At 34.4% G+C, this 22,219-nt stretch overlaps 2 protein-coding genes across 2 annotated transcripts; both read left to right on the plus strand.

Annotated features, from left to right (window-relative positions):
- The first annotated feature begins 94 nt into the window (after positions 1-94).
- LOC114944220 (uncharacterized) lies at positions 95-4,577 on the plus strand. Its single transcript, XM_029320026.2, has 5 exons — positions 95-141; positions 2,228-2,357; positions 2,623-2,859; positions 2,940-3,225; positions 3,488-4,577. The coding sequence occupies exons 1-5, from the start codon at positions 130-132 to the stop codon at positions 4,173-4,175; spliced, it is 1,353 nt and encodes a 450-aa protein (XP_029175859.2). The 5' UTR covers positions 95-129; the 3' UTR covers positions 4,176-4,577.
- Positions 4,578-7,840: 3,263 nt separating this feature from the next.
- On the plus strand, positions 7,841-10,034 carry LOC114944222 (uncharacterized). The gene is made up of 3 exons (XM_029320028.2): positions 7,841-7,974; positions 8,920-8,965; positions 9,148-10,034. Exons 1-3 carry the CDS (start codon positions 7,879-7,881, stop codon positions 9,690-9,692), a joined length of 687 nt encoding a protein of 228 aa, XP_029175861.2. The 5' UTR covers positions 7,841-7,878; the 3' UTR covers positions 9,693-10,034.
- The last annotated feature ends 12,185 nt before the right edge of the window (positions 10,035-22,219 follow it).

Here is a 22,219-nt window from a genome sequence, read left to right on the forward strand (position 1 = left end):
GCTCTCGCCGAGTCACATCCCCGTCGTCGAAAGGTTCCTTTTACGTGGCCGACTATAAAGTTGTTCTGGTGATCGCGCGCCCGTCTCAGAAACACTCCACCCTCGAGCGAATCGACCAGCTTTCTCACCATGAAATTGCATGTAAGTACGACCTCATTATGTTTTTCCTAAATTCGAAAGTCTTCGTGACACGTCGAAAAACACTGTAGAAGATACAATGTAGAATATATGTGCGTGTTCCAAGAATCATAAAACACATGATTTCGACGAGATTTAATGTAGGTGAGATGAAGTCGCGTCCACTAATTATATTGAATATCCGAGTTGTACGAGCAATAAATTGTGCCATTATTAATAAATGTGTACTTCGTGAAAATCATCTTGTCGCATCATGAAGGCAAGAAATGTAAGACACGGTTCGAAACGGAGTGTCGGGTGCATTTAATTAAACTCATGTGCTTCGAATCTTAATCAAATGGATGATTTAATTAATATTTGCATACTTTTTTGCACTTTTGTTTTGTTTTTATTTAATTTTGTTTTCTTATTTCTAGATACTAAATTCATCGAATAATGGATTTTTGTTTATAAAATAAAATTATAAATATTTACTTTAAATTTCTTCAATATTATATATATTATTAAAACAAAATTTTCATAATAAAATTCTTTAATTTTTTTTATATTGAAATGTCATTTTATCCATTTAATTAATTATTTTTCCATCGCGAGCGCATGTCTACAAAAAATAAATAAAGTGTATTCTTCTAAAATATTATTTGCGCAAGAGATCCGAAAACAGAAAATCGCTTGTTTAATCAGCAGAGATACCATCTTACATTGAAAGGTAACGAGCTTGTACAAGGAAATGACAAATATCATGTACTTAATTACATCGTTTGATGTCGCAAAACGGGCGACGATTTGGAATGCCGCTTAATTACCACAGTCACTAGTCGGGAATGCATTTTGCGAGCCAATTATCAATGGCGGATACGAGCAATCAAGATTTCGAAATCTTGTCGCAAGTTCGCGGATCAAAGTTCCAACATCGAAAGTAATTCGCTCTGTCTACGTTTGCTTCGTTCTCCTCTATATAATTTTATCCGATAAATATTAAATCACATTGAAATGTAAAAAAAGATATTCAGCAAATAATAAATATATAAAAATTTAATTATATACAGATTATCTCTTATATAATATGATATATCTCTTATATACTTTAATTTTGGCCAAACAACAATATTTTATTTTTTAATCGTATATCTGTCTTTCCATTATTCGTGTCTAAGAATTGCTATCTTTTTATCAATTTTGTCAATATTATATACTACACGCATTTTAACAGCTATCTCAATTTTCTACTTTATCGAATCTTTTTTACTTAATCGAGAAAACTTGCAGACCTCAATAATCAACTTGCATGTCGCGACTTTCGTGACTCGCGAAATGTCACTAAAAGGTTTCTCGTTCCGCGAGATAAAATGAACGCGTATAATTCTGAAACGAAGACATTTCCAAGTGAATTCAGCTAATATAGGAACTTGTTTTCCCGAATATTAGCGCCACATGTGTTTCTGAATCGATTAGATATCTTACTTTCTACCGTGTAACGCCGGATAACTGTTGCATTCGATCTCTTTAGTCGTTTTACGACTCGCACCTTTTTTTCCACCTGCTTTTCTATCTTGCCATCGTGTTGCAGCTCGAGTGCGCCTTGAGACGTGCTCACCTTTTCCTGATTACCGCGGCTACCGACTGATTAAAGATTCATGCGCTCGCTGACTTTCGCTTCCAGCTTCCCGCTTGCTCGATATGCTTCCATATATAGTACACGTCGTAAGATACTAGATTCAGGTTTAGTGCCACGCGCGTTAGATAATGATCGTTGATCTGTCTGGTTACGAAATCAGCGATGTAGACGGTTGAGTGTAATTAATGTACATTCATTTATTTTAGTCTAATGGTTGAATTGGTATAATAACAAAAAGTATAATTCATCGAGGATAATATTATTTATTATTAATTATAAAAATTGTTAATATAAAATAAACTTATTCATTTCTTTGTTTGATTAATTATTTTCTCCTTTGGGACACAATATTTAAACCATTAAGTAACTTGTGGCAATAATTTTTGTCTTGCAAAAATCATAGAGCTCGTATTTTATTATAACATATCAAAATCTATATCGAATTCGAATTTATTTAATCCAATGTTATAGATTTTATTGTTGATGGCACTTCCCATGTGCCTGGCTGAGTTCTCGATCCAGGGACCTAGCGACGGCCATCGACGAGCCCAGGGTCTTAAGTTCAGTGAGGAGAAAGGAATCGAATACACAGATGCAAGCGGTAAGCGCAGATAAGCGATCGCTAATGCAAAACAATTTATACCTGTCTTCGCACATTTTAATAGATTTCATAATTTCATGAATTTTGATTTCGATTTTTTGGGTAGCCATTTTTTTGAGATCCTAATTTAACTTCCAAATTATCACTAAAAATCCTATCTTTAATTTTCAAGAATCACACATCCCTTATGATAAATCTCCAAACATGTAAATAAATATGTAGACTTAAAAAATTGATATACAATTTGCGTGCTTTCGATTTTTAGAAGGAGGGGGTCCTGGAGACTTCACCATTCAAGGGGCGACCGACGGTAACACCAACTTCAGGATCCAAGGTGCTTCGGATGGGCACTCGGACTTTCAGATTCAAGGGCCCTCGGATGGTGGAGCGGCTACCTTCAACATACAAGGGGCTACCGATGGGCATAGCCAGTCCTTAATTCAGGGACCGTACGATGCTAATCAGGGTAACACGAAGGCGCTCCAGTACGACGATCCCAGCGGTACAGTAGCAACTTTTTACCTTATTGTTATCTCGTCTATGCGTAACAAATTGATCTGACATAAATATGTATATCGAAAGGGTACAGAGTAAACTGGAGATCATACGACCGTCAAACGCGTCCGCGAGCGCAGACGGAAGTGCAGTACGCAACACAACCTGCACCAATTCAACGTGGCGCTCGACAGCGAGCTCATCGGCCGCAATTGCAGCAGCAACCGCAGCCGCAGCCGCAGCCGCAGCCGCAATCGCAACCGGATCCCATTCCGAACTACAAGCCTTACGCCAACGCACCGCAGCGAATCCAGCAGTTGCTGCAATTCCAACAACAAATTCCGTACATCAACATAATTCCGGAACCATACAGGTACCACAAGCAACAATAACGTTGCTAATTAATTTTTAACATCCCTAATAGCACAACATATCCGAAAGATATTCAGAAGATATTTAGAGGATATCCAGAGAACATCCTCAGGATGTTGTCTGAACATGGTATAAGGGATCCGTCTATATTTTTATCAATATTTAATTAATTTATATTTTTGTTTAAAATATTTGTAATATTATGCGCGCTTGTAAGACGCAAGTCGAGATAGGTAGCTTCAAATTTCCGATGACTGTCGTAGATTTGACGAGGCAGCCGCGGTGCAGGCTCAGTCCCAGCAGGTCCGAGCACATCTTCAGCAGCTGCAGCAGGAAGCTGCGACCGCACAGCCACCCACCCCGATACAGGCGCCCGTATATACCCCGGAACGGCGTCAACCCAAGTCGCGCGGTCAATCGAGAAGCAAACGTCAAACGCATCCTCAACAGCAGCAGCAATACCGCAGGATATCTCAGCCGCCGACGGAGCCGCAGCCGCAGTACTCCACCAATCTGCCGACTCAGCTGCGCGATTTGCTTCAGTACCAGGCGCAAATACCGTACGACATCATCGCCAACCAGATCGTGTACCGTCCGGACAAACCGTACGTGCCGCATCGCGTGGATCCGCCGCAGCAGCAGCAGCAACAGCAACCGATACAGCAAGCACTACAGCAAGCGCAGTACCAAGGTCAAGGTGGTGCTTACCAAAGTCAAGGTGGTGCTTACCAAGGTCAAGGTGGTGCTTACCAAAGTCAAGGTGGTGCTTACCAAGGTCAAGGTGGTGCTTACCAGGGTCAGGGTGGTGCTTACCAGGGTCAAGCCAGTTCGTACACGCAGGCTCAAATACCTGCGTATAATCCGGGTCAGCAGTATCAGCAGGGTGGATACAATCAACAACTTGGGTACAATCAACAGCAGCCTGGCATTCGACCTGTCACCGAGAATTAGTACTGATTGTTCGTCGTTTATGTACGGTGTGATTACTGTACTTTGTTTCTATTTAGCGAAGCGAAATCAATTTTAGGGGGAGACTGAGTTTTAATTTGTAATATAAATTAGATGCTTACACTTTTTATACTATTTATAGTTAAAAAATTGAAACAAAGTTATAATTAAATTTTTTATTATAAAAAGAATTATAAACAAAAATTACACAACAAATAATTTAATGGAGACTATGACACTTTGAAATATTCTAAAAATATTTTTCTTGGTCTTGCTAGAATAAGGATATGATAGGGGAAAAATGATTTAATACATGTTATAATAATAGAAATATCTATGATTCAAGGATACATGATACATGCAATTTAATTAATGCAGTGTGAGAATTTTAGAGTTTTACTGTTTAAGTTTAATATTATAATAAATAGATAAATATATTCTTTTTTTTATATTTTACTGAAATTTGATGTTATGAAAACAATTAGTTTACTTTTTTTTATTCAATTAGAAGTTGAAGCTTATAATGTGTGAAAACCTCCAATATTCCATGAACCTGTACTCGAGAAAGTACATTCTTACATATAAATGCGTTTAGAAGTCTTAATATATCGAGGCAAGATAGAGCGCAAGTACCGTTTGAGAATCAACAGTTTTTGTAATTCTCGCTTAATGAAAAGAGAGTGTAACGCTAAAGCAAATCGTTGCACACGAATGCATCAATGTACTGACATGAATTCCGCTATGTATGTACGAAATAGAAATATAATTGTTTGTATATGGCTTTTTACGTTTTTAAATAAAACATTTACGAATGTGTTTTTCTAATTTTTAATGCATCAATCCATTACAATTTCATAGACGTATTCCCAGAATATAAAGCCTGCTTTAGCATTTTTTAAGTAGTTTTAGTCATTAGAGCAATAATTAATTTTTTCCCTAATTTAGGTCCCCATTTACGTATCATTATATGTTAGGTCAGCACAATGATTTTTAAATATTTTTTATTATCAAACTGAGGATCATTTTATAGACGTATTTCCATATTTTAAAGCCCGCTCTTGCATTTTTTAATTAGACTAAAACAATGAAAAAATTAATTAGACTAGAACAATGAAAAAATACATTAGAACTTGTCAAAAATACATTCTACATAATACTAGTTTTATTTTTCCTAATATTAGTATTATAATTTCTAGTATTAGTTTCATATTTCCTAATTTTAGTTTGTCCGGAAGACAAATTTTAAAAAAGTCTCCTTTTTATTAAATTAATTCGAAATAATTGTTCATAATAAACATATAATAATTATAATTATGATCCATCTCTCCATTGTATTCCCATTTCTTTGGTATGCAATTTCTTGTATTATTACACTTTACTCGGTGAGCATGTACGCTCTCTATCTCTACGATGATTATTTATTTCATCGGAGAAATCGAGACAATTATTATACCCACATCAAGGGATTCGATATACAAGTTCCGTCACATTAAAATTTCATCGAAAATTAATCGAACACCGATTTCTCGCAATTTTTTCTATTGCAACACATTTTACTTTTATGTTAAGCTGTCACGATACGAACTGTCATTATCAAAACCGCGGTCGCGATCGCTCGGAATCAATTATACACGCGTATAAACGGCACTTTTTTCATAAAAGATAGAATGGATATAATCTTTATAAATTTTAATTAAGTCTTAATAGGTCAACATTGAATTTGTTCAATAAATTATTTTATCTATTCATGATTTCTCGCACGCATATTCGTATAATTTACCAGATATTGACAATCAGTTCAGTTTAATCAAATCAAATTATTATTTAATTAGGCGATCAATCAAGAATAGCTAAATATAGCGTTGTAAATATATTGAGTTGTGTGTGCAACGAGTTCGGAATAATGAAAGTAGAATGCCAATTTTTTTTACGCAATCATATGGCGTATATACGTATGTATACATATATGTTCGACAATAAAATCGTGATATCTAATAATCACGAGTGCCGTTTTCACAAGATCACACTCCTTGATTAAGTTTAACGATTTTTTTACGAGATATTAAATACAGTATTTTTCCATCTTAAGCAATGTGTGATATATTCTTAGAAATTTCCAGCAGAAAGTCCAAATGATGATTGATTTACGTTAATTTATTATTACTTGAAAATTATTAGTGTCTTTATTAACATTGTGTTAATATGTAGTAATTATATATTAATTTTTCCTTTTTTGTTGTCCATTCTCAAAAAATATATAACACGCTAATGCATTATACTGCAGCAATGCACTTAAACTGCGTTCGATTTATAACTTATGACGAATACGGAAACGCTGCACGTTTCCTATATCAGAACCGTTACGTGATTAGATGTATATGCACACATTTTTCTTTTCTACGAAGTCGATATCTATTAGCATGCACTTCTACTTAGTTGTCGAACACGCGAAATGCCGTTTCTATCGCGCGAGTAATCGATATGCATTCGCGATTACAAGTCTTCAAGTACAACCGTGAGATTATTAGTCTTCGAAGATAGTGTTCGGCGCATTTTATGATACACGCAGAGTATAAATTATGAGGCACGAGTCATAATTGTGTTCCTCGGAAGCTAAAACATTGAAGTCATTAAAATAAAAATGATATAATTGTGTTAATTTAAAAAAAAAAGCAAAAATTGCAAATCAAATATCTTTTAATTATTTATTTAATTAATTATTTATTTAAATATTTATTTCAAAAAGTAGCTGAATGTTGAATTTTAAGAAGTACACTTTCAAAACTTTCCTTAGACATAGTCATGTTAATCAGATGATAATGTAGGTGAAATTTAAGTATAGGAGCTCATTAAATATAAAAGTGATATTGATATACTCGTACAACTGTATAAGTATGGCATGCAACTGTAATTGTAGACAAGCCAACGACTTTCACGCGAATCGAAAATAAATGGTGATACACTTAATGATAAGTAGCGTGCACGAAATTTCGGTTCTAAAATTTGACGTTTGATATAGTTGCAAGGAAAACGCAGAGGAAAGGGACACGGTATAGAACCACTTTCACGTAATAATATCGCCGTAATCAAGCGCAGTAATATAATATGCGGAATTACATAAATACCTAGGATATTAAATTACATATGAAAAAAAATGTATAAACTATGCAACTATATATTTTATATTATAATTAAATTTTGTTATTTGCATCCAAATAGAGAGAAATAAATCATTTTATATGCAGTTAAGAAATCTGATGGTTTTTATCTCCAAAATTTTTATTTTGTATATTGTATAAACTAATTATTATGAATTATGTTTCTTTCTTTATTACTGACATCGTGATCTTTTCCCAATCTCTTACAAATATCTCTCAAAAATTGTTGGTGTTTTATTAGTATTTACTATAGTCTAGCAAGAAATTTAAAATTTTGCTAAACTAAAGTTGGAGCGAAAATTCTCTCATAATTCTTTGCAGAATGCTTTGCATACGAAGGAGAGACAGACATAGCCGTGCTCCGACTTTTCTGCTGCCACCTCACTATCCCGGTCACTTCCTGGCTCGCCGCAGCTACGGGACGCGTTGGTTCGTTATATCTGGTTACGTGACCAAAGGCGGGGAACCTGCACGCAAAAAAAATCGCTTGAAAGCCGGCCAGCCGTGAAAGCTATGGTGGTGGACTCGACGACGCGGTTCGGCTCGCGATGGCTGGGGCCCATATAGAAGTGCGTCGCGACGCGGACGTCAGTTTTGTCTCGCCGCCCTCTGGATATTCGTCGTTCGGCACCATGAGATTCCTCGTAAGTCCCTTACACCCAAGTTCGATCGCGATCGTCATTCTAAAAAGTCCCGCGAAATTTCGCGATCCACGATACGCGGAGAGAAAGTGCGATTAAAATCATTCTGTCGGCGCGAGTACTTCGTTTTGCTTTCAAATCTCATATCGATCATCGTGATGATTTTATTCCGTACACGTAATGGAGGAAGAAAAAAACGTACGAGAACGATCGCTCATTAATCGCGGAGTGAAGAATGTTTCCGAGTATTTATTTCTAAATAGACAAATTAGACAAAATCTAGTTTAATTGCGGATTAATATTTTTTTTATTTCCTCCTAAACGTGATTTTCTTTGACAATTTTTTTATGAAAATAACTTCGTAAATTAATGTTATTTTTATCCGAAAATAATCGAAAAGTTGAATTTTATTTATAGTCTAAAATGAGGCACACGAAGATTATTCATGTAGATTCATAAGAAAAATGTTATTACATGATCGAAAGTTTCTTAATTTTTTATTTTTTCTTAAGAATATTTAATTTATCACTTTTCGGAATTAATGTAGACACAGTTTGTCAAGCTCGGAAAATTTTGCAATTGCATTTCTGTATGATCATTATAATAAATTAAGTTCAACTGATTTACATACGTAGCGATCCAACTCGATCTATTATTACTTCGAACGCGATTATTTCACATCTCGCGATATGAAACACGACATTAATGCATTAATAATCGATACTAGCTAAAAATTTTATTTGCATTGCAAATCAAAATATTTTAGCTTTCTAAGATCACTTTGCAACATTTATCTTATATTGTATATAGAACGCATAAAAAATCGCAAGCACTTTCTCTTTCATTTTCTTCAAACTTATTTATGTAAGAAAAATGCGTTTTTCTCATATCAAAAGGTAAACGCATTATTGTTGTATGATTAAGTAATTTTTTTCTGTTGTCCTTTAGTTTTTAATCCTCGCCATAACACCGGCGTTAGGAACAGGATTGCAAAGTAAGTAACAATATAGTTCTACTTCATGCTTCTCAAAAATATCTTTTGCATCTCAGAAATACCTATCTATTATTCTATCGAACTGTCAAAAATGACATAATACAAGAATAGTGTACGCATAAAATAAATTTTTCCGCCGATATAAAACCGAACAAATTTGCACTTGTCTCCATTACTTTCAGGCCACATTCGTGAACGAAGGCAACAACCTAATTACCATCAACCTAATTACAATCAAGCGCCGGCTGCGATAAGACAGATATTGGCGGCTCAGCAGGCTCGCGATCCGATCGTGCATCTTCCGCCGCAGCCGATACCGAATCTAGGACCTGCCAGACCTGTCGAGCCGCAATACGTCAGTCAGTCCCAACTGACTCAGTATCGGCCGCAAGTACAGGTCGGCCAACAACCTCAGCAGCCGACCTACAACCAGATCCCTGTGAAACCGGCCCAATATAATCCGCCGGCCTCCGCTCGACAACAATACAACCCGGGTGCCGCCCAACAGCAATATAATCCGCAATACCGCACTAATTACGCGCCGCATCCGCAGCAGCAGCTACAGCAGCAGCAGCAGCTTCAGCCGCGGTTGCAGCCGCTGCCGCAACAACAAGTCGCGCAGCCGAATTATCAATATTCTAAAAATCTGCCACCGCAACTCCAGCAGCTTGTGCAGATCCAGCAGAACTTACCCAATGCGATTCCGCAGGGACAACATCAAGGATAATCGACCACCTCTGTTGAGGCATCAAAGTTATAATATCAATCTTGATGTCATTATACTTTCATCAGATCATATCATTTCTTATGTATCTATTTCATCCACTCATTAATTCATAATCATTGACAATGGAACGCTAAATGCGAAGATATATAGTATACTTCGTCATTGTTATTCGTCTTCGTAAATATTTTTTATAAATTATGTGTATGTCGAACTGCGTTGAGAAAGGTAGATTACATTGAAAGAAAAGATTTTAATAGAGTTTTTTTTAAATAATTCTATAGGAAAAAATTAATATTATTGTTTCTTGATTAGTGTCGTATTTTTATATCCATTTCATTTCATTCCTACATCATTCTATTTGTTTCATTAATTGCATTGATATTTTCATAAATCTTGCAACATGTAAAAGAAGTCTGCATAATAAATCTCGTTCGATTTTCTCGACTTAAAAATCCCACGAATCATCTTACTACCCTCCGAAATTGCTCTTTGAAATTTAAGGCTACGCTGCAACACTTACGTCACATTAGCACGCTTAATTATGTCCCCTATCGGTTCGAACTTTCGAATGCAAGGCTCAATCGCGTCTGTTAAATCCGAATCTTTTCCAATGAATGCATAAATCCGCCGGTGGCATATTTCTATATCGACGAATGCAGTTGGAGCAAACTCTCATAACGCGTAGCTCGGCCGGGAAATCCGAGGGTATCACCGCACCGATGGTTCCGTACAAGGGGCGTATCTGCACGTCACCACTCTGGCAGGACAGAAGAGAGAGAGAGAATCATCCCCTTGTGCGTCACCCCCTTCCTGACGGCCCGCACGTCGGGCGAATGCAAGTCTTCACTTCGTGCACCCCAGAGAGGCGCGCACGCACCGCAGTCACACTATCCCACCCTGGCCTCTCTCGCGCCAATTCTTACCTACGTGCATCCCGTGAATGCGTGCCCCCTCGCCGACAAACAGGGAAGAGGATTAGCGAGTCCATTAAAGTCGCGGACTCTATTATCCGGAGGGCACAGCCACGGTGACATCAACCGCTCGTCATTGGCGTAGACTATATTTGCGAATGGAACTGCTTTGATCTGCTGGAGAGAAACTACCCTTACGCAGAGAGAGAACAATTTTAGCGATTTCTTCACTTTTTTTCATTCGGGATATTTTTATTCTGTTTACACGCGTAATGTGTATCTAAAAAATTTATTTGGATTAATTTAATTTAATTCTGTCATCATTAATAATCTCTATTTTCTATACTGTAATATTTTTATTTATTTACCAACTGCATTTTTTTTTTCATTCGGGATATTTTTATTTTGTCTGCATACGTAATGTGTATCTAAAAAATTTATTTGGATTAATTTAATTTAATTATGTAGTCATTAATAATCTCTATTTTCTATACTGTAATATTTTTATTTATTTACCAACTGCATTTTTTTTTATTCGGGATATTTTTATTCTGTCTACATGCGTAATGTGTATCTAAAAAATTAATTTGGATTAATTTAATTTAATTCTGTCATCATTAATAATCTCTATTTTCTATACTGTAACATTTTTATTTATTTACCAACTGCATTTTTTTTTTCATTCGGGATATTTTTATTCTGTCTACATACGTAATGTGTATCTAAAAAATTCATTTGGATTAATTTAATTTAATTCTGTAATCATTAATAATCTCTATTTTCTATACTGTGACATTTTTATTTATTTACCAACTGCATTTTTTTTCATTCGGGATATTTTTATTCTGTCTACATACGTAATGTGTATCTAAAAAATTAATTTGGATTAATTTAATTTAATTCTGTAATCATTAATAATCTCTATTTTCTATACTGTAACATTTTTATTTATTCACCAACTGCGTTGTTATAATAAAAATACAAGTGCATTAAGATTTGTGTGAAAGCGGCCGATTAGAGAAGGTTGTTGGAAAAACGGCGCGATTGTCGACAAAAGTTGATGAAAAAAAAATCGACGCCATTGGAGGGAGGGGGGAGGGTGGTCATAGAGGCAAATTACAAAGGGAGGATTACCGGCAGCTGGGCTACCAGGCAACCATCTCTCTTCTCGTGCTCTCGCTCGCGAGAGCAAGCGGGCCATCCATGTCGTTCGAGAGCTCTTTGTTCTTCGACGCATTGGTAACATAATTATCGGAGTTATAGCAAGCCAAAACCTAAGCCGCATCCAAAAAAGGGGTTATGAGCGGTTAGCGTTGCGACACCACGTGTACGCGCGCGCACGTGGAATGCGTCTAAACATTGACGATTCATCGGCGAAGCTGCGCGCGATCGAATTTAACAATCTGAGGGATGTTCTTAAAACGCATATCGTCAAAAAAACTGAATATTACTCCTTTCTATGTTGATTTACGTAGCAAGTTTTTTATAAAATAATAATGTATGCTTTTATACGAATCGCGATCATTCGTTAGGTAGTTTATTCTTTCATTTATATATTCAGTCAATAGTAAAAATAAGAAATATTATTATTTATTCTTGTTTTATTTATGCTACTTTATGCATCGTAAACTTTATTTATTTAATCTAAATATCACGTTTTAACAGTAATATACATATATGTGTGTGCGAGTGAATAGAATAAATCTAAATACGAGTTATATTAAATAAGAGTATAAATTTATTTGAATATATATTAGATATTTCGCTTTGTTTCCTTGAAAAAATTTCTTGCTTAATATTCACATGCATAAAAACGTCGGTGCAAAAGAAAAAAGCATTAGGAAAACTGCATGTTTTAACGGAACTCGCTCGAAATGCGGTCGAGATTAAGTACAACGCCTAGCAATTAATTTCGTGGATATTGACTGAGAGCATAATTATCTTTGCATGCCTTTTGTACGGCTAATTGCAAGACTAATAAGATGTAGGTACGTATCCTGACCCGCTAAAACACACGTGTTTAATCTGTGAATTTTGCAACCGCGCCATTGAATGTCACGTTTCTTTGGTCGAGGTAATACGAGGAAAAAGAGAGAGGCGATTGACTTTCATGATCAGAAATATTTTAGCTGCGTAATTTCGATTGTGCAACGCGATATCTATAGTGCGTCCAAAGTTTTTCACACAATCGATTATTTACGATTTTTTGGATTGATTTGAGTTGAAGTTTTCTGATTTTTTAGCGCAGTATTATAATATTAATATTATTTAAATCATAGGCGATTCTTACTTTCGACAATCAAAAGTTTACTGCGTTAAAAACTATAATTGTATTAATTTAACACGTGAGTAAGGGAAATATCGGCCACACCTTGTATGTTTGACACTTTGCAAATTGCAGTGTACAAAGGGCGATTACTCTGTGTATATTAGACACTTTATTGCAATCCATTGAATCGTACGTTCGCATGTTGTACATAAATCTTATTTATTAATTATTCTTTTGCAGGTATACAAGATAATAAAAATATTCTAAATTTTAAAAAATAGAAGCGCTAAAATATTTTTTCTTTATATAAAAATAAATTTTTTTTACAGATCAAAGCAGCACGAATATTTAAAAAAATTAAACACACGGTCTTTTTATGGTATACATATATTTAATAAATAATATATTTTTTAATACAATATTATGTGCAAAATAAAACGATGGAAAGGAAAGAAAGGTTGAGATAATATAATATTATATTCTTATATATTTCTTGGCTTCAAAAATATTTATAAATTGCAATATAATAGTTTTGAGATTTCTGGCATTGTTGTGAAATTTAGTTGAAGTTTATTATCAAGTTTTCAAATGCAAGAGATAAGAAATTTTATAAATATAATTTTAAAGAAATCTTATAGTTTTTTAAATCGAATTTATATTTGTTCCTTTTGAAATATGACGAACGGAGCAAATTTTTGTAACAGAAAGGATGTAAGGAGCGTGTGAAACGGGTTGTGGTCTGCCGGAGTGATTCCAATAATTGCGCTTAATCCTTAGGGTGGCGGCACGCGTATCGACAATCGTAAACGTGTCCCCATCAACCCTCTCTCTTTCTCACTTCGTCTCTCTCGACCACTTTCTCCCACTACTACCGGTTCACTTCAGATTCCCTTCAAAAGTGCGTTAGCGATGATTATGACGGGATTTATTTCAATAACAGAGACACGCCGCGTTCCTGTTTATTATAACTGACACACTCGTTCTACGTGGAATATATTCTATGTGTCACCAGCAAACAGTCAAGGATGCTGCCAGAGACTTTCGTATCGTACGTATAGAAATATATAGCTCGTTCGTTTATCTTTGTATAAATTGTTCATATTTAAAAAGATAAACGCTTCTCACAGCTTCTCAATAATCCCTCTCCAGGATCATATCTTTATTTATTAAGAGATAAATCCACGCACGGTTGACTCGACATTCATCTCATACAATTTTATTGAGTTGACGAGCGTTGTCAGACGAACAATGAATAGCAAAACGCTCGCGGGTACAGGAACGAGATGTGAGATTTTATTGGGTGACCCTGATCTTTAGCAAAGCTAACTGACCCTGTTTCAAGTCTGATACCATTGTGAGGAGAAGCCAGACCGGAAAAATCCAGCATGGCCGTCTAATGGTAGCAGCCAATCGTTGCACTTCTCATGACAGCTGCGCATCCCTCGAGAACTCGCTCGCTTTATCATCCCTCTCTCCGTTACGCAACCGAGACGTAGTACGAACGAGGCCCTAACTTTCTGATTTTTGCCTTACGAAGTCAGCCATTGTGAAAGGGGCCCGTTTGCTCGAGTATCGAGCTGACGTGTGTGAGTCTTCGTGTGGTCTTAAGTCGCGTCGTCCTCATCCTAGCTGGTCCCATAATTGTCTGTCGCACACACGTGCTTTTTTAGCGTCTTAAACGCGCGTTGAACACTAAGGGGATAGTCCTTTGAACATCAATGTGTCGTAACACACAGAGAGAACAAATATTTCTGAAAAGGCGTTACGGTATCGTGTGACGTTTCCATCTTATACATTGCGAAATGAAAGCGCACGCGGTATCGGATTCTCATTTTCAAACGTCAATATAATATTTTTATTATAAACTATTCTTGGAAAAATTACTTGGAAATCATTCAAATATTTTGCATCTTCTTCCACAAAAAATGTAATAGAAAATTTAACGTTTATTCAACTCTTATTTTATTTATAGACCTCTTTCGAAAGGAAATATTGGATTATAAAAGGATTTACGGTTTCCTATTCCCGAATAATGACCGAAAGGGAATCATAAAATCCACTATGGTATGTAAAGTCAGAATCAAAGGGTCAAAGTCAAAGTCTTATTATGTTAGTCAGATACTTCAAATTCTTTTTTTTATTATTTTAAAGGATATTCTCTTTGAGAAGGAAATTGAGAATAGTATTCTGTTTATTATTTTTATCGTTTTCTCCAGATTATGTTTTTCATTAAAATTAAGAAAATTTAGGACGAATCTTTGCCAGATATTTTAATAAGTGAAATTCTATTCCTCCAATTCTTTTAAAGTAGATTTTTAATTAGAGATTCCAAGCTTTATTTTCATTTCTTATAAATCTTCCTATTTTCTATTTTTAATCTTTTGCTTTAAACATTTTATTTATCCCCGATTATCTCATTATTAATTAATAATTAGATCATTATTAATTAAGAAGAATATATCAAAATATTAATTAATCAACTTATATAAAAAATGATACAAAATTAAATATAAAAATACAATAAAATAAATAAAAATAAAATTACATAGAATGTAAAATGTTTGCTATATTTAAAAAGTTAATATTTTATAATTAGATATTTAATTTTTCTCATCTTTCTCTTTTATTTGATCAAGATTCTCAAAGTATTACATATATATACACATTTTTGCTAGATCTTGATTATATTATTTATATATTTTACTTTTTAGCTTTGATAATTACTTCCTTAAAGCATGTGAGATAATCATGATAGAATTTCACGATTAGCATACTGGATATTAAAAATTTTGCACTATGTAATGCACTGATCTAACCTGTTTATGCAGAAACAATTTCTACTTTTCATGTCAGATTCGGTTATATAAGTTATTGCTAGATATAATGATATAACGTGTGCCTTCGCAATATAGTTTAATTTTAAATTGGACATATGTACGTGCATGCGACATATGAACATGTGTTATGTATAAATATGTAAATATTATATTTCGTTGCAATATGATTAAGATTAAATGTCTATTTGCGTATTTTTTTTTAAATTTGAAATGAATTAATTAGCACATTAGCAGTACCTTTTGATAGAGATTTAACTTATGATATGTCACCCAATTAATTAGCACATTAAGTATCAAAGATTAGAATATCCAGTTATATATATATATATATATATATATATATATATAATAATGATTACTCGCAAAATCTTTAAAACCACGTTTATATATAATAGTAATAAAAAATAATCCAATCTCATATATAATTATATTTTTAGATATATATGTTTTCTCTCGATTTATATATGTGTACTTTTGAACATTTGCGGAAGAAAATTGACACAGCAGTTTCGAAATACTCCGCACACAGGGATTTGTATCGTTGTTTTGCCGAATCGCATCGAGCGACGAGGAAAGCCGCGGCAGCTGGAAACGTTCCCGCGACTCCGGCAAGGCTTTTCGCGAGTCGGCAATTCGGGGTCGGTTGGCTGCCTGCGAATTTAGCGCATCCGTCGTAAGAGCAAGCACACCCCGCTTCTCGCTCGGCGAATACGAATATTTGCACGTGCCGGGCGTCTCTCCTCGCGTCAGGAATTTAATAAAGAGCGAAGCGTTGCGTTGCGTTGCGTTGCATCCGTATATTTTGAGCGCGCCACTAGGAAACAACGACGATGACAGCGACAATCTCATCCCCGTCGAATCCCACTTACTAGCCACCCTCCTTTTTTCGCCACCCCCGTCATTTCTCGGCGCAACAACCACGCGCGCTCCTGTAAAATGCTATCCTGCCCCCATTGTCGCTTCCCGTCGTTGATGCGTCCATTATGTCTACTTGGCTGATGGGAACAGATTATGTTGGTCGCTGTCATTGAGGGGCTCATCACCCATGCCTGACACTGATGCCCGCGGCACGACCGAGGGTAGAATGCCAGCTAGATGCATGTGCTTATTGTCCGTATAAATTATATCGAGGGCAAACCGAACCTCTTTATAACGGGGTGTGCTCGATTTCAACCGAGCCATTCCTGTTTTTTGTCGTCCCAGAGTGGTACGAAGGTGAATAAAAATTGATTTTATTTTATTTTTCTTTTTACAAAAAACTCCTGTAAAAATTAGTCTTAAAATTCTTGAAGAAATTCAAAACGCTTTCGCATTAATTTATTCTGGTTCTTAAAAAAACAGGATCAATGTTGTACCGCGTTATCTCCACTTTAGATTACAAGAATGCGTTAAGTAGATATATAATAACGTTATACACGAAAATATAAATTTTAGATTAATGATCAGATGTGCTTGTAAAAGATCCCACTGTAGCGCAACGTGAATCTATCTGGGATCACATGGTCGCTAATTGACTACAATAGCGTATGAAGCGCGTTTTCTATTTTGTTACCTCAAAACAAAGCCAACAAAGGCGTATAAAGCAAAGCGCGATTCCTGAGAGGTCACTTGAGCAGCATCGACGCGGTCTCTCCGGACTTTTTTCTCTTTCTCTCTCTCATATCCTCGAGGATCGGCGACGAAATCGAGATTGTAACATATAGTCGAGTGCCCTTTGTACGTATGAGCACCGGTCGCCGCCATGGGGCGCAATTACATCGTCGCTCCATTGTGTCCCAATCGCGTTTTGTTACTGTTATTTATGGCGATATACCTCCAGGAGAGATCGCGGTGGAGGCGAGCAATGGCAGATCGACGTTATTGTTTGATTGTTTCCGATATTGTTCAGCGGATTGAGCCGCGCGGTTTGTGCGGTGTGTTTTCGTCGCCCGACAAGGTGCTGTCTGATATTTCACTGGTGGGAACCACTTGCACATGCACATGCAGCCATGCACTAACCAGTGGAATGCGCTAATAAAATTTTCTAGAAATGATCGAGATCCACGAATTTCTGAACTGCCAGTCAAATCTCGTCGCGTTGTACAACTTGTCAAACTTTGCATGTCTTCTAATTCGTGAATTTTTTTCCATTTAAAACTAGTTTTCTGATTTTTTTTTTTTAAACACAATAAAATATGAGGTAACATTTCAAAGATTGAAGATCTAATAAACGATATATTAGAAAACGCCTTTTATTAACATGTGTCGCGTACACATTTACACATCTGTCTAGCAACTTTTATTTTAACCAGAGAAATTCCACAGCATCGGGCTATATAGCCCTGTGATGTAACAATACCGCAGTTCTGTTGCCATCATTGTTACAGTAGTTGCAGTCGGAGTGGCTCGTCATCGTTGAGAAGTTCCGGGATTATTATTCATTCGTCCGGAAACGTTACATGTTACTTACTGAAGAGCGTTGGCCTCCTCGACTACGAGAGCAGGCACCCCTTCGAGTGGATTTTCGCTTTCTCTCTCACCGGCAGACACTTTGTGCGGGAAATGGTAACATACGGCAGGCTTGAGGGCTTGATTAAATCGAGATGTTAATTGGGCGCCGTGATATCATTTCTCTCCGTTTCTCTCGAGCTGTTCACGCGCCCCTCGTCGTTCTCCAAGTGTTTAATAATTTGTGTAACCACGACAACGTTTGTAGCTCGACGAAATTTGCAAATATTAAATCGAGCAATTAATCACATATTTATATTTAAAGAAAAATTACTCTATACTTAATTAGAATGCGGAATAAATAAAATTTATATATTTATTTATTATTTAAAATATTGTCTGAAAGCTTTAATAAATGTATTTGTTCTTTACAATTTTAATATAAAAAATTCTATAGAAATCAATCTTAAAAATTTTAGTTTACACGTGTCTCTTTCTCTCATTTAATTTATCAAAAATTAATCACCAAATTTATAGACAGAAAATAATTAGGAAATCTATCAGACGAGTTAATTATTCAGAAAAACAAACTGAACAATCTAACAAAATTATATCAATTTGCAAGTAAGTTGTATGCTTTTGCAAATATATATTTTCAAACGACTGAAAAATCTTTGTGTACACCATTTGAGCAAGTAAGAAAATGGAATTATGGAATACGTGTCGACGTAAACATTTAGGGACGAAGAAATATTAGCATCGGTAAGTGGAAACATTCGAGAACCCGCTCATGTGAGTAACGAGAGTCACTCAAGCACGCATACATTCCACATGTCCCGCATCTCGCAACTTCGTGAGAATATTCCTTCGCACTTGTCAAGCGCGTCGCAACACGAGTGCAAACAAATTATATTCCGACTTTCTTACATACCCGAATAATTCTGTCACATGATTCACGCTAAAAAATAACTAAAGGATAAATGTAAATGTGATGTTAAAGTTAATGCAAATAGAATTAAAATAAGAGCCTAGGCGCCTGTTTGGCGAGACGATGTAACAAAGCCAAATGTCGGGAGAAAATCACTAAGGATCATCGTTAAAACTAACATGCTTGTATTTTTTGTCCGACAGAGCTCGACAAAGGCTTCTCCGTTGACACTGACTACACTCGTAGCTGCCGACTGTATTTTGTTGACTGAATTATATTTGGTTGGTCTATGTGTCACTTTAAGAAATAACTTCGAAAATTGACAAAGGGGGGCGTTGAAGAGAAAGAGAGTTTGATGTGGATCCAGCTCTTTGTGCTCCCCGATTATCGCGCAAATCACCGTAAATTTCTTTCAAATACTACGCATTCTACCGATTCTGCTGGAAAAGAAACTCTGAATTCTGAGATATATCTTCTGTAATCTTTCCCCAAATATAATGACCCGAGCATAACTGCTTTTTACCTTTTCCTTAGCTACTGTTACATTTTTTCATCCAGATTAATTATTTCGCCTTGTTGCTTTCAACATCCGCATATGTTTGAAATCATGTATAGGTACATTTGAAAGGAAAATAATGTCAAGAGATAATGAAGATGTTGTAACGTTTTATATATTTACATACTTTATAATTTTCTATTTACAAGTACTTATGTGTTATAGAGATGTTTTTTATATTATCAGAAAGAAATTTTTATATATATTTGGCGATGCTTTTGCTTGGTAATACTGTTGAATTTCCATTTTTTATCCAAATATCGGGATAAGTTATAAATTGTTTATATAAGTATATATATATATATATATATATATATATATATATATATATAATTAACACACACACATGCATACACGCACGCACTCACGCATACACGCATACACGCGCGAAATGTCAGCAAACAAAAACTATACAACTAAGATTATTTCATTATTTTCTTTTCTTGCACAACAGAGTAAAAAGCCTCTTTGAAGCCTCTTTGAAGCCTCAACTTTGAAGATAAATGTATAAAATTTTGTATTGCTTTTCAAGCTATAATATATTAATAAAATTTAAATTTAAATTTATCACAACTTTTTACATTCATTTTTACATCAATTTTTCATGTGTTTCATATTTTTTATATTCATTTAATTGTTTTACATTCTCTTTATATATATGCCTCTCTCTCTCTCTCTCTCTCTCTTTTTGATAGTGAATTTGATTAAACGGATTACTAATATGCATTGATGTAGATTAAAATTCTTTAAAAGTTGTAGAATTGTTGCATCTGCCATAGCATGTGTAGAAGAACTATAATAATATAATAATTATTATATATTAAAAATTATAATAATATAAAATTTGAATATTACATTTATCTATATATACTCTATTAAAATTTATTAAAAGTTTGTTCTTATCATAGCTCGCTTTTATTCTTGCGCATCTTTATAATTGCATAATTAATGAAATGATTAAAAATTTATATTTTTTAAAATTATTATATGTTAATAAATTGTGTGTTAGAAAACTCTTAAACTAAAATTAGATACCGTATTAAAAAATTTGTAATTATTTCACACACACAAGCAATGCACATGCAAACTCAATTTTTAAAAATAAATTTGCGCAAGATATATGTATATTAGAGACGAGAGAGACAAAAGTGTTCTAAATCTTTTGTAATACCTGTTAATGGTAGATTTTTGAGATCATTTGCCAATAAAATCTTAATGTCAAATATATTTAATATACTAAAAGTACTTAGAAACGAATGACATCTCTTATATCTTGTGATTGTACAAATATATAAATAATGAATTAGATTATATTACATTTTTATTAAATAATTATTTAATAATTATTTAATAATAATAATATAAAGGTATATCAACATTGATTTGTACACTTTTGTCATGACAGATGTCATTCGTTCGTGACACATTTTCTGTGTGATAGTTTTGATAATTCTATATACATCGCGTTCTAAGTTCTAATTCTTCTACTAGATTTTTTCTAGATTTTTATTAAGATTCTATTATTAATACAATATTCTATGAAAATTTTTTTATCTATATATAAATAAGAGAAATTAAAAACTTTTAAAATATAACGATCTATTATATATATATAGGTATATTAAGTTGATGTTGAGAATAGAATTAAAACTTTCGAAAATATTTTCATTATGTTATATCTGCTATTAATTGATATTGCAATCTGAAATGTATATTTGTATGCTCTATGTAAAACTTTACATTTATTTGAGAAAATTGAATTAGAGTTTTCTCTCCATACATCGTAATACTATTATGTATATTTATAGTCTTGTAATTTGATTTTTCTTAAAATGTGAAATAAGTATGATTAAAGTATACATTAAATTAATATAGCGGAAAATCGTGACAAACGTTTTAGTCCTTCGCTGGACTCTCTTCAATGTAAAATGAAATGATACAAGGGTTATACAAATCCGTTAGAAATTAGAAATTAAATTTATACAATTAAAAACACAGATTATAAGCGCAATATAAGGTGTAATTAATAAAGAGAATAACGCCGAGAAGATTCCGATGTGCATTTCGAAATCATTTGTCGGGAATCCATCCACAAAATTATTCCAAGAAAATTGCGGTAACAACTTCAAACAACTCGAAATAACCGCCTATAAGATATTACAATTAAACTAAACGGATGGCCCGAAAATAAATTATTAAATAAAATCTATTAAGATAGACTTACATCAGACAGGTCTTGATATTAATCCAAGTTTCAACGTTATTTCTTTATCGATGTTGACAGGTGAACAGTCTTAATATCTGCGTTTTTAATTGTAATTATTGTAATATTTAGTTTCTAATTTCTAACAAATTTGTATAACCCTTGTATCATTTCATTTTACATTGAAAAGAATCCAGCAAAGGACTGAAACGTTTGTCATGATTTTTCGCTATGTATATCTACCAAAAATCAATTAAAAAAGATTTTTTTTTGTGACTACATTTTTAAATTATTTTATATAAGGAATGTAGCAATCGATTAAGCAACTTTTCAGGAGTTAGAAAAAATTTTATTATTGTCATTTTTTTACAAAATGGCGGCGGTAGGATCGCATAA

Source organism: Nylanderia fulva, unplaced genomic scaffold (genome assembly GCF_048542155.1).
Source record: "Nylanderia fulva isolate GAGA-0341 unplaced genomic scaffold, ASM4854215v1 Scaffold20, whole genome shotgun sequence".
NCBI classification, from domain to species: Eukaryota; Metazoa; Arthropoda; class Insecta; order Hymenoptera; family Formicidae; genus Nylanderia; species Nylanderia fulva.

Bases quoted from the DNA above. Each gene is read 5' to 3' on its own strand.
- LOC114944220 (XM_029320026.2), top strand. The intron at 2,358-2,622 runs GTAAGCGCAGAT...TTCGATTTTTAG, and splicing joins CGAATACACAGATGCAAGCG to AAGGAGGGGGTCCTGGAGAC. The intron at 3,226-3,487 runs GTACCACAAGCA...TGACTGTCGTAG, and splicing joins ATAATTCCGGAACCATACAG to ATTTGACGAGGCAGCCGCGG.
- LOC114944222 (XM_029320028.2), top strand. From the start codon at position 7,879: ATGGCTGGGGCCCATATAGAAGTGCGTCGCGACGCGGACGTCAGTTTT. The intron at 7,975-8,919 runs GTAAGTCCCTTA...GTTGTCCTTTAG, and splicing joins TCGGCACCATGAGATTCCTC to TTTTTAATCCTCGCCATAAC. The intron at 8,966-9,147 runs GTAAGTAACAAT...CATTACTTTCAG, and splicing joins GTTAGGAACAGGATTGCAAA to GCCACATTCGTGAACGAAGG.